At 34.8% G+C, this 16,377-nt stretch overlaps 1 protein-coding gene across 3 annotated transcripts; it reads right to left on the bottom strand.

The window, feature by feature from the left end:
• Positions 1-221: 221 nt before the first annotated feature.
• On the bottom strand, positions 222-15,205 carry pidd1 (p53-induced death domain protein 1). Of its 3 annotated transcripts, XM_067379286.1 has the most exons (16): positions 15,023-15,205; positions 13,128-13,782; positions 11,186-11,599; positions 10,718-10,876; positions 10,508-10,559; positions 10,121-10,322; positions 8,572-8,721; positions 8,277-8,450; positions 7,985-8,132; positions 7,474-7,609; positions 7,149-7,299; positions 4,065-4,188; positions 3,857-3,972; positions 3,605-3,712; positions 3,157-3,335; positions 222-1,214 (listed from the first exon to the last, which is right to left on the bottom strand). In XM_067379286.1, the coding sequence occupies exons 2-16, from the start codon at positions 13,624-13,626 to the stop codon at positions 980-982; spliced, it is 2,847 nt and encodes a 948-aa protein (XP_067235387.1). In that variant the 5' UTR covers positions 13,627-13,782; positions 15,023-15,205; the 3' UTR covers positions 222-979. The 3 variants fall into 3 exon arrangements, with proteins under 3 accessions (XP_067235387.1, XP_067235388.1, XP_067235389.1); XM_067379287.1 differs by lacking the exon at positions 15,023-15,205 and having other exon boundaries at positions 13,128-14,232; XM_067379288.1 differs by lacking the exons at positions 222-1,214; positions 3,157-3,335 and having other exon boundaries at positions 3,639-3,972.
• Between the last annotated feature and the right edge of the window lie 1,172 nt (positions 15,206-16,377).

Raw genomic sequence — 16,377 nt, forward strand, 5'->3', positions numbered from 1 at the left:
TATATGTATTTGTGTATATATATATATATATATATATATATATATATATATATATATATATATATATATATATATATATATATATATATGCATATATATACTCAATCTTACGAAATTATATATATAACATTTCTTAAGATTATGAGAATGTGGTTTTATTTTTATTTTTTTTTTATTATTAGTAGTAGTATTAAATTATTATTATTATTAAATGCCGCAATATTTGTATATCATGGTGATAGTTGATTTTTAAATTTTAATGCAGTAATTATTATTACATTTTTTAAAAATTGTAAAACAGTGTTATTGTATAAATCTTTTGAATAAATACATTTTTGACCATTAAGATTTTTTTACACTGTGCAAAATTTAATATGAACACACAGCTTTTGTAATACATAAATAAACAAACAAACAAACAAACAAACAAACAAACAAAACAATGAGGATCGCCACTGAAAATATTGGGAATAGTAACAGAGAAAGATCTGGAAGCATTACAGTTATGAGAGTTGGGGGATAAAATGTGCTTGTTTTGAAAATGCCACAATAAAAATTTTTAATGGCTTAATTTTCCTTACGCAAAATATAATTTCTGCCCGTTTCTTTAATATAAGTTCATTTCATTAACTTTTTCATTTGATTTTGAGGTCAAATATGACCCCTTTCAAGAGGCTACATGAGTTTCAACTACATACATGAAATGTTTTGATTGTTTCTTGATAAAAACACTAAAAAATAACATGTAACGAACACTCGTGGCTCATTTGACACAGTGTAAAGGTGCTACATTGTGTCTCACTACAAATGAAATCCATCTGCTGGACACTGAGTTCTTGAGAGACACGAGAGTCCTGTGAGAAGACACACTGTATGTGTCATTGTGTTCATCTCCAGTGCTGCTGGTGGGAGTTAATGTCATGTTCTCGGCCTCCGCTCTCATCATGATCATGTGTGTGTGTGTGTGTGTGTGTGTGTGTCAGCTGGACTGAGGGTCTCCAGAGGTAGTTGGTGTCTCCAGCCCGACTCGCTTTAGTGATTCTTCATACTTCCTCTTTCCCAGAGTCACTATGTCCTCTACTTCTTCCGCCAAGTCCCGCCTACCACTGTCCACCAGCGCTTTCATCAACCGTTGCACCGCCCCAGGCCCCGCCCCCTGCTGCCCTCTCGCCCAATGAAAGAGCATCGCCAATACCTGGGCCCCAAAGTTGTCCCTGACAAAACAAACACATTTTATTTGTATTACTATTAAAAAATAAATTAAGAATCGTGAGTATAAAAACGATCTGTTTCCTGTTATTGTACACAATGTCTGTCATGTCAGTGTGTGTACATCATGGCAGTATTTGATATGCTGCCTTTAATTTATGATTTTAATGAAAAAAATATATAAAACAGTATTCTTATTGTATAAACCTATTTTTGACCACTAAGATTTTTGCATTGTGCATTTTTATTTTATATTTGCATTATATATATATACACACACACACACACACACACACAAATTTTGTCATATCAACTAAAGCATGGATGGATGGATATAACAAACAAAATGAAATAATTATTTATTTATTTATTCAATAATATAAAATTAAGTAAATAATAAAAAAATAATTAAATATATAATGAAATGTTGCGATAAATAAATAAAAATAAAATTAAAAGTGAGTCTAAATAAATAAGGTATTTATGCACTGATAACAAATAAATTTCATTAATGTAAACAAACAATTAAAACTGCATAATCATAATTATATAATATATATATATATATATATATATATATATATATATATATTACACACACACACACATACACATATATATACACATATATATATATATATATATATATATATATATATATATATATATATATATATATATATATATATATATATATTATATAAAATTACCATCACATAAAAAACTTACAGTAATGAGAATTGGTGAATAAAATGTGCCTAATTGTCCTAAATATGAGACTAAATAAGGTATATAATTATTCATTTGAAAATAAAAATAAAAACTAACATTAATTGTGGCATAAATGTATTTTTTGCCTCATTTATGCTGATATTTCTTTGCATTTCTATTGATTGCAACACTTTAGTATTAATTTAATTATTCATAATTTTTTATCATTTTGTCCGCTATATTGTTGCCTAATAGAACACATTTATTGAAACTGGTAACTTTATTTTGCATGGTCCATGTTACACATTACATATACTTACTCTAGTAATAACAGTAAATTAGGCATAATTACAAGAACTAACCCTAAACCAATCCCTAAGCCTTTAGTAAGGACATGTTCTTAATTAATGTTACTCGTGTCTTTAATAACAGTGTAAAAAGGACACCTTAAAATAAAGTGAATTTCAGTAACCTTAAAATTTAACTTGACTTGAGAGAATATAAAGATAATAAAATGATCAAACAACAGAAAAGGACATAGAGAGCTTGACAAAATGAGCATGCAGGCAAGCGTGTGAATGTGTACCGTCTCCTGCTGTGTCCCAGATGGCTGAGTGATCAAAACAAAACACTCAAAATTCACTTAATTTCTTTCCTCCATCACATATTTTCACACTGCCTCTCTCTTTCTCTGTAATGCATTTCCTATAGTGATTATGAGTGATTTTAAACCATCTTTGATTGAGCAAACCACTCTTGAAAAAAAACTAAAAAACATTGAACTTATGATATCAAATGTAAACGTAAACTGTAAACGGTCCTAAAAAGCTCATGAAGTTGGAGCCGATAGTCTCATGGTCAGCGATCTGACGTGTAGCGCGGTTGGGGCGACCCGAGTCCCAATCCAGTCCCCCACTTTCTCTCTTCGCATCCTGTCCGTTCTCTACTATCTTATCTCAAAAAAGTGATGATGAATATTAATGAGGTCATACGGATTTGGCTTGGTAATAATTCCTGGACTGTCCAGACATAATTAATATTCAATGAGAAAGTGTTCACTAAAGTTGCAAGATACAATAACCTGGAGGGGGGGCAGAATTGTTAAGTGGACCTGAAGATCATGTGCTGTAATATCAGTTGCAAATCTGTCCTATAATATAGGCCTCAGCAGACATAAAGCGCCATCTGCTGGCGGCCTCTTTCCACACTGTCCACCGGCTCTGATCTGATGCCCACCTGTGTTGGTTTCGGATTCGTTCCAGCTGGTCGTAGCTGATGCCCAGGCTGATGCCGATATTCTGCCACTCCTGGTTGATGCGTAAGGAGATGGACAGCAGGTTTGTCTGTGTCAGGTAGCCGCTCTCCGGGTCGCCCAGGTTCAGCTCGCCGGAGATGTTCCCATCACAGTCAGCGTTCTGTGTGTGGAAATATTATTAAAAAATTCATCTGTCATAGTTTAAATTCTAGACAAGTTCAGATATTTCTCATGAGCTCTGTTCCAAACACTAGTGAGCTGCCTGTCCACCGTCTGCAGAGGCAGCATCCTAACCAGCATCGTTATATATTTGTCGACCTTGGTGTGAACACGCCTTTAGGAGCGAGGTATCTTATTATACAAAATATAGCATTGAACAACACACAACACAGCATTATGCACTGGAGTTAGATCATTGAGATTGCTCACAGGAATCCGCAAAGGAAGCGTCGCCATCCACTGGTTGTCGTGACCTTTTCTTTTACTTGCTACTTCCTCTGGAAGATCATTAGGCACTTCACCCCTGTAAAATGAAACCTGGAGGGACACATCTCTTTAAAGTAGAGGTAAATATATATCATAATCATCATCACATCTAATCACCTTTGAGGTTAATCTGTGAAGCTAAATGTTCGACCAATGAGATTCCACCATGGGAGGAGCTAACAAACCCTGTCTCACCTGTCCTCTCACAGTGCCCTGCTGTGGGTGGGTTGGGCACACATGGACCTCTTTAATGTTCTTCAGGTGAGAGTAAAAGGTGAATGAGAGTCTGCCATCTTTACAGTCAGGACGGTCTGAGGACACCATTCAGGTTAACTTTAATATGATTAATAGTTTGCATCTTTCATGCTGTATAGGTTGTGGTGTGTCACATGTATGTGTCCACCTGCGCTGATGTCAATGCCTCTCTCAAAGCCAGCGAAAAACTGCTCTCCCTCCAGCAGGATACACAACTCAGATGGCTGTGGGCCTTCATACTGCTCCGACAGAGACGACAACCTGCTTTCAGCCTAAAGAGAGAATTAAACAAGGACTGCTTATGGAAGCTTGTTTCTGCCACTGAATGAAAAAAAAAGGTAATTGTAACTTTTTATCTCACAATTCTGACTTTTTTCTCAGAATTGTGTGATATAGTCACAAATGCGAGATTTAAAGTCGGAATCACGAGTCGAAAAAATCAGAGTTGCAAGTTATAAAGTCAGAACTGCATGATGTAAAGTCAGAATTTCGAGAAAAATAAAGTCGGAATTGCATGATATAAACTCAGAATTTCGAGATATAAAGTCAGAATTTCGAGATATAAAGTCAGAATTGCGAGTTATAAAGTCAGAAATGTGAGATATAAAGTCAGAATTTCGAGATATAAAGTCAGAATTTCGAGATATAAAGTCAGAATTGCGAGTTATAAAGTCAGAATTGTGAGATATAAAGTCAGAATTGCACGATAAAGTCAGAATTGCAAGATATAAAGTTAGAATTGCGAGATATAAAGTCAGAATTGCACGATAAAGTCAGAATTGCAAGATATAAAGTCAGAATTTCGAGATATAAAGTCAGAATTGTGAGTTATAAAGTCAGAATTGTGAGATAAAGTCAGAATTGCGAGATATAAAGTCAGAATTGCACGATAAAGTCAGAATTGCGAGATATAAAGTCAGAATTGTGAGATATAAAGTCAGAATTGCACGATAAAGTCAGAATTGTGTGATATAAAGTCAGAATTGCGAGTTATAAAGTCAGAATTGTGAGATATAAAGTCAGAATTGCACGATAAAGTCAGAATTGCGAGATATAAAGTCAGAATTGTGAGATATAAAGTCAGAATTGCACGATAAAGTCAGAATTGCGAGATATAAAGTTAGAATTTCGAGATATAAAGTCAGAATTGTGAGTTATAAAGTCAGAATTGTGAGATAAAGTCAGAATTGCGAGATATGAAGTCAGAATTGTGAGATATAAAGTCAGAATTGCACGATAAAGTCAGAATTGCAAGATATAAAGTCAGAATTGCGAGATATAAAGTCAGAATTGCACGATAAAGTCAGAATTGCAAGATATAAAGTCAGAATTGTGAGATATAAAGTCAGAATTGCACGATAAAGTCAGAATTGCAAGATATAAAGTCAGAATTGCGAGATATAAAGTTAGAATTGCGAGATATAAAGTCAGAATTGCGAGATATAAAGTCAGAATTACACGATAAAGTCAGAATTGTGAGTTATAGTCAGAATTGTGAGATAAAGTCAGAATTGCGAGATATAAAGTCAGAATTTCGAGAAATAAAGTCAGAATTTCGAGATATAAAGTCAGAATTGTGAGATATAAAGTCAGAATTGCACGATAAAGTCAGAATTGCGAGATATAAAGTTAGAATTGCGAGATATAAAGTCAGAATTGCACGATAAAGTCAGAATTGCAAGATATAAAGTTAGAATTGCGAGATATAAAGTCAGAATTGCACGATAAAGTCAGAATTGCAAGATATAAAGTCAGAATTGCGAGATATAAAGTCAGAATTGCACGATAAAGTCAGAATTGCAAGATATAAAGTTAGAATTGCGAGATATAAAGTCAGAATTGCACGATAAAGTCAGAATTGCAAGATATAAAGTTAGAATTGCGAGATATAAAGTCAGAATTGCACGATAAAGTCAGAATTGCAAGATATAAAGTTAGAATTGCGAGATATAAAGTCAGAATTGCACGATAAAGTCAGAATTGCAAGATATAAAGTCAGAATTGCAAGATATAAAGTCAGAATTACACGATAAAGTCAGAATTGTGAGTTATAGTCAGAATTGTGAGATAAAGTCAGAATTGCGAGATATAAAGTCAGAATTTCGAGAAATAAAGTCAGAATTTCGAGATATAAAGTCAGAATTGTGAGATATAAAGTCAGAATTGTGAGATTAAAGTCAGAATTGCACAATAAAGTCAGAATTGCATGATATAAAGTCAGAATTGCGAGTTATAAAGTCAGAATTGCGAGTTATAAAGTCAGAATTGCGAGTTAAAGTCAGAATTGTGAGTTATAAAGTCAGAATTGTGAGTTATAAAGTCAGAATTGTGAGATATAAAGTCAGAATTGCACGATAAAGTCAGAATTGTGAGTTATAAAGTCAGAATTGCGAGATATAAAGTCACAATTACACGATAAAGTCAGAATTGCGAGTTATAAAGTCAGAATTGTGAGATATAAAGTCAGAATTGCACGATAAAGTCAGAATTGCAAGATATAAAGTCAGAATTGCGAGATATAAAGTCAGAATTGCGAGATATAAAGTTAGAATTGCGAGATATAAAGTCAGAATTGCGAGATATAAAGTCAGAGTTGCGAGATATAAAGTAAGAATTGCGTGATATAAAGTCAGAGTTGCGAGATATAAAGTAAGAATTGCGTGATATAAAGTCAGAATTGCACGATAAAGTCAGAATTGCAAGATATAAAGTCAGAATTGCGAGATATAAAGTCAGAATTACACGATAAAGTCAGAATTGTGAGTTATAAAGTCAGAATTGTGAGATAAAGTCAGAATTGCGAGATATAAAGTCAGAATTTCGAGAAATAAAGTCAGAATTTCGAGATATAAAGTCAGAATTGCGAGATATAAAGTCAGAATTGTGAGATATAAAGTCAGAATTGTGAGTTATAAAGTCAAGTCGGAACTGTGAGAAATAAAGTCGGAATTGTGTGATATAAAGTCAGAATTGCGAGATATAAAGTCAGAATTGTGAGATAAAAAGTCGCAATTACTTTTTTAATTTTTTATTTAGTGGCAGAAACAAACTTCCATACTAAAAGTGTAGTGTATAATTTTAATGAAAAAATGCTTATCCTACCTAGGCTATAATTATAAAGAAGTTCAGATTGACTTCCTGTAAAACAAAGTCTAGTGTAACCACGGCATTAGTAAGCAACAGCCTACCCAGAACACCCTAGAAACAACATAGCAACCACACACACACTCACCTTGTCAGACGGCAGGCACTGCAGCAGAACCTGCTCTGGGTCGCTTTTCCTCTGAAGCGCCAGGAATCGAACCCGGAACTGTTTCAAGCGCTGATACATCTTCCTGACAACCCCACTAACACACCTGTGAGTGGTGTACCACAACCAGTACCTGAACACACACACGTGACACTGAAGACTAAAATAACTGTGAATATATTGTATATTCACATAGAAAAGAGTTATATTAATTTGTAATAATATTTCACATTATTACTGTTTTAACTGTATTTTAGATCAAATAAATGCAGCCTTGATGAGCAGAAGAGATTTCTTCGCTGCTCACCATGAGAAGTGTGTGATTGAGAAGACGGCGTAGATGTGCGTAACGTAGAGCGACACCTGAGCGGTGATGTCAGTCCAGGTGTGGGCCATGGGGTCGCCGTGCATCAGGTGCAAACGGGACATGTCCACCATGTGTCCTGAACACACACATATGAATGTAGCACAATACCATAATACTCATACTTAACTTGACCTTCCAGTTTCAGAAAATGAATGATGACAAACAACATCAGCTGTGATTTTCTTGAATTGGATACCATTTGCTAAATTAAAAACAAATTTATATTACATTATAAAACTTGTTGAATCTGAAATGCTAAAACAACAGATCTAGTGTTGAAGGTAAAGACTCGGTATTGTATATAATAAGCACATTGTACATTTTCCTCATTTGTTCAACAGCATTAACATCTAGAATAAATTAAACCGCTAATGTGTGTAAATGTAAATCTCAGGCAGGAATAAGATTAAGATCTGCTCAGTTTAATGATTAAACAGTTTCCTAGCAATACCAGTCACTCCAGGTGGAAGAGGAACCTGCACTCTGATTGGCTGAAGGAAGTGAATGCTAGGAGTTTGATTTAGGCATAGCAGTGGGCTGGCGCTCGCTTGAGGGTCTCCGGTCAGGTCCTGTACCTCAGACAGCGCCACCTGTAGGACCTAAGGTGGAAAAACAAATTTATAAACAGAACTGAACAATATGTGATCAATGATTAGCATCAGTGTGATTAGCTCATTATTAGAAACAGTGGATATTTTTTCAAACTCAAACCAGAGTTTATTATAGTATATTCAGGTACAGACCTGCAGTGTGACCGTACGTGTCCCTATTGTGCACTCTGGAGGGAAAGTAAGTTTGATCCCCGGGTCGAATTGAGATACCAGCAGCGCCCCCTCTGGGGACACGGAGCAACTGTCCAGGAAAGGACGAGAGACGGCCACGAACCACGAGAACTGCGACACACTGCAGCAGGCCAACTACATACACACACACACACCAGAATATATATATGTGTGCAGTAACGCTCTCATGATGGTGAACAGGTGGTTCAACAATATGAAACGTAACGTTTGACCGAGAAAGATCTGATTGGCTCACCCGCGCTGGACGGCCCCCTGGCCTGCAGCTGTGTTTCTCACTTCCTCTCCTGGTCAGGGTGGGCAGTGTCGTCCAAGACTGACCATCAAACCTGCGAACTGCCACATCACCTTTCCGTGCTTTACGATACGGGATACACACCTCTACCGGCTACAAGAGTGACAGGGTGACAGAGACACAGGGAAAAAATTATTATAATTATTATATTTTAATAATACTCATATATTTATTACATTTAATAATTAATTTATTATATATATTTTTAGTTCATATATTATTAATTATAATAATACAGTATTTATAGTTTTAACTGTATTAGTTATTACTTATAAAACAGCTTTCTTTCACTATAAAAATTATTATAATTATTTTATTTTATTCATATTCATATATGTATTAATTATAATAATTCATTCAAGTTCATTTTATTAATTATAATAATAATGAATTTTATTCATTTTTAGTTTTAACTGTATTAGTAATTACTTATAAAACAGGAGCTTTCTCTCACTAAAATTATCATAATTATATTTTAATAATAGTCATTATAATACTTTATTTCCTATATTTTACTTAGAATTGTTTATATATTATTATTATTATTGTAATAATAATACTGTATTTTATTAATTAGTTTTAATTTTAATTATTAGTTATTATATAGAAAACAGGAGCCTTCTTTCACTATAAAAATATTCTAATAATATTTTAATAATAATATTTATTAATTATAATATTTACTATATTAATTATAATAAGTGTATTTTATTCATTTATAGTTTTAACTGTATTAGTAATTACTTATAAAAGACTTTACATTTTCACTAGTCTTTCACTATAAAAATTATTATAATTATTATATTGTATTCATATTCATATATGTATTAATTATAATAGTTCATTAATAATGTTCATAATTATATTATTAATTATAATAATACAGAATTGTATTAATTTATAGTTTTAACTGTATTAGTAATTATTAGTAATTACTTATAAAACAGGAGCTTTCTTTCACTATAAAATTATTATACTTATATTTTAATATTCATATATTTATTAATTATAATAATTAATTTGTTGTATTTTATTAACATTCATATAGCTGTTCATTATAATAATTTATTTATTATTTTACTTATAATAGTTCATATATTATTATAATAATAAAACTATATTTTATTAATTTATAGTTTTAACTTTATTAGTTATTACTTAGAAAACAGGAGCCTTCTTTCACTATAAATTAAGAATATTTGATTCATATATTTTTTAATTATAATAATACTGTATTTTATTACTTATAGTTTTAACTGTATTAGTTATTATTTAGAAAACAGTAGCCTTCTTTCACTATAAAAATGATCATAATTATTATATTTTAATAATATTGATTAATTGCGATTAACAAAAGTTTAAACTGATTAATAGTAATAATAATTATATTTTTTACCATTTATGATATTTAACTATATTATTTATAGACCATAAAACAGGAGCTTATTCAATAAGTATTTATATTTATATAAATATAAACAAAAATTAAAACCTCCTCAAATGTGGCTCCATGTGGGCAGAGCTCCAGCTGTCGACTCAACAGGATGTCATGCTCCTCTAGCCACACCCACTTCCTGTCTGGTCTCCTCTCTGCCCACTGAAGTTGTGTGACCAAGCTTACGCATCTCCGTGGAAACAAGAGCTCCGCCCCTCCAGGAAGGAACACGTGACAACCAGCAGGTGATACTTGAAAACTGATGAGGAGAGAAGAGTTCCGTTTGGAACATTATAGAATGTATACTGCAGTGCACACTATTGTTTATTATACTAGTATGCAGAATGTAATTATAAACAAAGAGTGGTGCGCTACAGTATTGTCATCACATGGCCTAGTTATACTGCATGTTCAAATCTGAGCATGTTTGTGAAATGTATTGACCTGTGCTGCTCGAGTCCGAGGTGCAGCTCTGGGATCTCAGAACGTTCCTGAACTATAAAACACAAACAGTGTCATTGGGGTTAAACAGGCTTAGTTTGTTTGGGTTACATTCATTGATGAGAAAAACTTCCAAAATACATGATGTAATCCTAACAGATCAAACATTTCATCACTATAGTTCATGGTAAGCATTAAAGCAGCAGCATTGACCTGGGGTCACGTGAGCGAGCGGTGGGGGCGTCGGGGGGCGGCCCAGCGGGTTGTTCCTCATGTCCAGTTTGTCAAGCAGCGGGAGGGAGTGCAAACATTCTGGAACACTCCTCAGATCATTACTCTGGATCACTAGCTGTCTCAGAGAGCGGAGAGATCCTGAGAGAGAGAGAGAGAAATAGTCATTTGGTTAGTTGAAATACAGTGTCACAAACACTAGATTTTTCCTTCAAATCTCCAAATCTCACTCAAAAATAGTTGTTTCTACTGTATCTAGCATAGTTTAAAAACAATTAACAGCAGTAGATGGTTGTATAGTGTTCTTCAGAGATTCATTAGGGTTTACACTTCAAATGTACAAGTGTTTGAGTGGTTTGTGTGTTTATTCAGCTATAGTTTGGGGACATCCTCATTTGGAAATAAATAAATATTTTGTATTAGTGTCAAAAGTGTGTGTGTTTTCATCACCCAGCGTCTCCGGCAGCACTCTGAGTCTGTTATTTGACAGCTCCAGAGTTTGTAAGTTCTGCAGTTGGCCCAGTTCTTCTGGAAGCCTCTCCAGCTGGTTGAAGGACACATCCAGCTCCTCCAGCCTGCAGAGGAGGCCCACTCCCTGGGGCAGATCCACCAGCCTGTTCCCCAGCAGACTCACCCGCCGCAGGGACGCCAGCGCTCCCAGACCCTCCGACAGACCCGTCAGGCGATTATGACACAGCAGGAGCTCGGAGAGGTGAGAGAGAGATAGAATACAGGGAGGAAGAGAGGAGAGACGGTTGAAGGAGAGATCCAGGTGAACGAGCAGAGACAGAGAGGAGATGGAGTCAGGGAGAGAGGAGAGGAGGCCAGGGAGAGGGTCACCCTGAGGGTCATGGAAACGGTGTCCTTGAAACAAAGAGAATATTAACACATGAAAAAGGTTAGATAGACGGACGGAGACAGACAGACAGACAGACAGATAAATAGATAGATATATACAGTACAGTCCAAAAGTTTGGAACCACTAAGATTTTTTATGTTTTTAAAAGAAGTTTCGTCTGCTCACCAAGGCTACATTTATTTAATTAAAAATACAGTAAAAACAGTAATATTGTGAAATATTATTACAATTTAAAATAACTGTTTTCTATTTGAATATATTTCTCAAAGTAATTTATTCCTGTGATCAAAGCTGAATTTTCAGCATCATTACTCCAGTCTTCAGTGTCACATGATCCTTCAGAAATCACTCTAATATGCTGATCTGCTGCTCAAGAAACATTTAAAGTACACAACTGTTTTCAACATTAAAAATAATCATAAATGTTTCTTGAGCATCAAATCATCATATTAGAATGATTTCTGAAGGATCATGTGACACTGAAGACTGGAGTAATGATGCTGAAAATTCAGCTTTGATCACAAGGAATAAATTACTTAGTCAAATATATTTAAATAGTACACAGTTATTTTAAATTGTAATAATATTTCACAATATTACTGTTTTTACTGTATTTTTAATTAAATAAATGTAGCCTTGGTGAGCAGACGAAACTTCTTTTAAAAACATTAAAAATCTTAGTGGTTCCAAACTTTTGGACTGTACTGTAGATAGATAGATAGATAGATAGATAGATAGACAGACAGACAGACAGACGGATAGATAGATAGATAGATAGATAGATAGATAGATAGATAGATAGATAGATAGATAGATAGATAGATAGATAGATAGATAGATAGATAGATAGATAGATAGATAGATAGATAGATAGATAGATAGATAGATAGATAGATAGACGGACAGACGGACAGATGGATAGACAGATGGATAGATAGATAGATAGATAGATGGACAGATGGATAGATAGATAGATAGATAGATAGATAGATAGATAGATAGATAGATAGATAGATAGATAGATAGATAGATAGATAGATAGATAGATAGACGGATAGATACAGACAGACGGACAGATGGATAGACAGATGGATAGATAGATAGATAGATAGACAGACAGACAGACAGACAGACAGACAGACAGATAGATAGATAGATAGATAGATAGATAGATAGATAGATAGATAGATAGATAGATAGATAGACGGACAGATGGACAGATGGATAGACAGATGGATAGATAGATAGACAGATAGACAGATAGATGGACAGATAGATAGATAGATAGACGGATAGATAGACGGATAGATAGACAGAGAGACAGATGGATAGACAGATGAATAGACAGATGAATAGACAGATGGATAGATAGACAGACAGACGGATAGACAGAGAGACGACAGACAGACAGATGGATGGATCGATAGACAGATAAACGGATGATAGACAGTGTGTGTGTATATATATATATATATATATATATGTGTGTGTGTGTGTGAATGTAAGTAAATATTTAAGCGTGTGTGTATTCACCTCTGATAGCCAGAGAGCGCAGCTGTGTGAGTCGGGGCAGGATGTGCAGTGCACTCTCTAGCGCCCCCTCATCCTCTGATCCCAGTCTGACGTACTGCAGGCCTCTCATCTGCTCCTGAACACACTCCCAGAACACAGGAAGAACCTCTCCTCCGCCCCGATACACATCCAGAACTAGCCGCCCCTCAGCCAGCACACCATCTAACCCCACCGACGGAGGAAGAGGAGGAGAGAGGCAGGGGAAAGAGGAAGAAGAGGACGACAATATGGACGGAGCCCAGGTGTCCGTATGATCAGAGGAAAAAGAAAGCCTTAATAGTGGACTTTCCTTCAACTGCGGCTTCCCAAAGAAATCTGGTAAAGCCAGACCCACTTCCGTCCCCATCATCACCCTTCTTTCATCTGAAAAACCATCAATATGACCTTCTTCTTCTCTTCCTCCATCACTTGTGGCCAGCCACACTTTGTCCTCCACCTCTTTGTTCTCCCCTCCCTCCATCTATTCTCTTTTTTCTTTCCTTCAGCCCCTCCTACAAACAACATATAGTGAGAAAAATGACAGAGAGATGAATCTGCTGCGTCCATCTTCATCTTTCCATCACCGTGGTGGGATCACATCTCTAGACTGGTGGCCATGTCCAGACAAGCCCCTGCGCTGGAGTGACAAAACATCATTCAGAGAGAAAGAAAGGTGTTAATTGAAAGACATGGAATATTTGCACTTTTTTCACTTCATCAGAATAGTACGAAGCTTGGTAAAGGTTTTAGCACTTGCTATATGAAAAAAAAAATCATGGACGATTCGAAAAGTTTAAATGGTCCTGAAAAAAATAGTCTCACTTGTATTGTTCGCAGTCAAAAATGGGTATTGGTACTGAGCACCGCACATTACATAAGTAAATCATGCGCACAATTTACAATTTCGTTCCCTCGTTTTGCTAAATCGTGCGCACTATTTACTATTTCGTTCCCTCGTTTTGCTAAATCGTGCGCACTATTTACTATTTCGTTCCCTCGTTTTGCTAAATCGTGCGCGCGATTTACTATTTCGTTCCCTCGTTTTGCTAAATCGTGCGCACGATTTACTATTTTGTTCCCTCGTTTTGCTAAATCGTGCGCACGATTTACTATTTTGTTCCCTCGTTTTGCTAAATCGTGCGCGCGATTTACTATTTTGTTCCCTCGTTTTGCTAAATCGTGCGCGCGATTTACTATTTCGTTCCCTCGTTTTGCTAAATCGTGCGCACGATTTACTATTTTGTTCCCTCGTTTTGCTAAATCGTGCGCACAATTTACTATTTCGTTCCCTCGTTTTGCTAAATCGCGTGCACGATTTACTATTTTCGTTCCCTCTTTTTGCTAAATCGTGCGCACTATTTACTATTTCGTTCCCTCGTTTTGCTAAATCGTGCGCACGATTTACTATTTCGTTCCCTCGTTTTGCTAAATCGTGCACACGATTTACTATTTTGTTCTATCGTTTTGGTAAATTGGAAATATTCAGACTATCTATCTATCATCTATCAGAATAATTTGTTTATATTGCAATATATATGCATTATAATTTCTAGATATCTGTTGACCACTAAATATTTCACTTTTACAAACTTTAGTAACTTTAGTAACTAATGACAGTGGTTGCTAATACTAACTTATTGTTTTTAGTAACAATAACTGCATTATCTACGCTATTTTAGAGGTCACTAAGGTTACCATAGTAAATCACGGTAAAACCACCTTCTTCATTCATTCACATGTGGCTAAAACTAAATCACAGCTGCATTAAAGTAAGTAACTGAACTTAACTGAACCTTTATACCGTATAATAAGTCATAGATCACAACAGTCTGACTGAAAGATCTCTTTACTCGTTAAACTGAGGGATAAACACTTACATTGCAGGATTTTATGCGCGGATTTCTTGATGCACGTGACGTGTCTGTAACGTTCAACCAATATACGGTCGCGCGCATTTTATGAAACTAACACTAATATAAGCGAAAAATAATATTCATTTGATAAATCTACATATGTGGAATATAATAAGTTCACTTCCGTGTTTCATGCACATGTTTCGTGTTGACACACACCGCGGAACTTTGAGCAAAAGGCGGGAGGAGATTTCTTAAAGAGACAGTGACAGCAAAAATAAAATACACTAAATGTGGGTTAAAGGGATAGTTCACCCTAAAATGAAAAGTAAATCATAATTTACTCAGCCTCAAGTTGCAAACCTGTATTAATTTATTGTGCTTAACACAAAAGAAGATATTTTGAAGAATTGGTAACCAAACAGTTGATGGACCCCATTCTATATAGAAGTAAATGGGGTCCAACAACTTTATGATTACCAACATTCTTCATAATATTATCTTTCTTCATGCAGGTTTAGATTAGAACGACTTGTGTGTCTAAATAATGACAGAATTTTATTTTTTATAATAATATAATATAATATAATATAATATAATATAATATAATATAATATAATATAATATAATATAATATATGTCACTTATTGTGGTTGTGGATGAGAGAATGAAACAAAGCATCATTTTGCTGTTGCTGTGATTTTTATGCATGTCTCAACATGTTCTGCTTTACCACCTGCTGAAGTGTGGGATTGGTTTAACCCACTGAGACTCCAGGATGAATCCGGGATAAATGTCCTTCTCATGAGGAAATGAAAGTGGGAGATGAGATGAGCATCTAAGCATTCGAAGAATTTTATTTTTATGAGACAATAAAGAACTCGAAGTGTCTGACAAAGATATAAATGCATTTGGTTTTTAAAAGGACAGTCATGCACAGCAAAGGGGTGAAAGGTGAGGTAGGAAGGTTTTGATTTGTAAAAATCCCTTGTTTGCCAAATCATGTGCCGGTTTTGTTGGTCTTCAAAAGAAATGCCCAATGACTGACCTCACAAAAGTACCCAAGAAAATATTTTCCTTGAACTTCAGTTCAGTGCTGTCCAAATGTGGGCCAAAGGATGCAGTTTTGCTGTTGTTATTTAACAACACACTTTTTAGGAACATTCATTGAGATCTAAAAATATCCACAGCAACAAACCACTTTGCACTTCACAACTCCAGATTGAATCTGTGTTTGTTTGAATATAGTTTAGTATCCTCCTACAGTGTGAAATGTCATAATTCTATTTTAAAATTATATAAAAATAATATTTTTATGTAATTATAAATTATTAAAATATTATTTATAAAGTATTTTAAGCAAAAATTTCCAGTTCTAC

Source organism: Chanodichthys erythropterus, chromosome 24 (assembly GCF_024489055.1).
Source record: "Chanodichthys erythropterus isolate Z2021 chromosome 24, ASM2448905v1, whole genome shotgun sequence".
In the NCBI taxonomy this organism is placed as follows: domain Eukaryota; kingdom Metazoa; phylum Chordata; class Actinopteri; order Cypriniformes; family Xenocyprididae; genus Chanodichthys; species Chanodichthys erythropterus.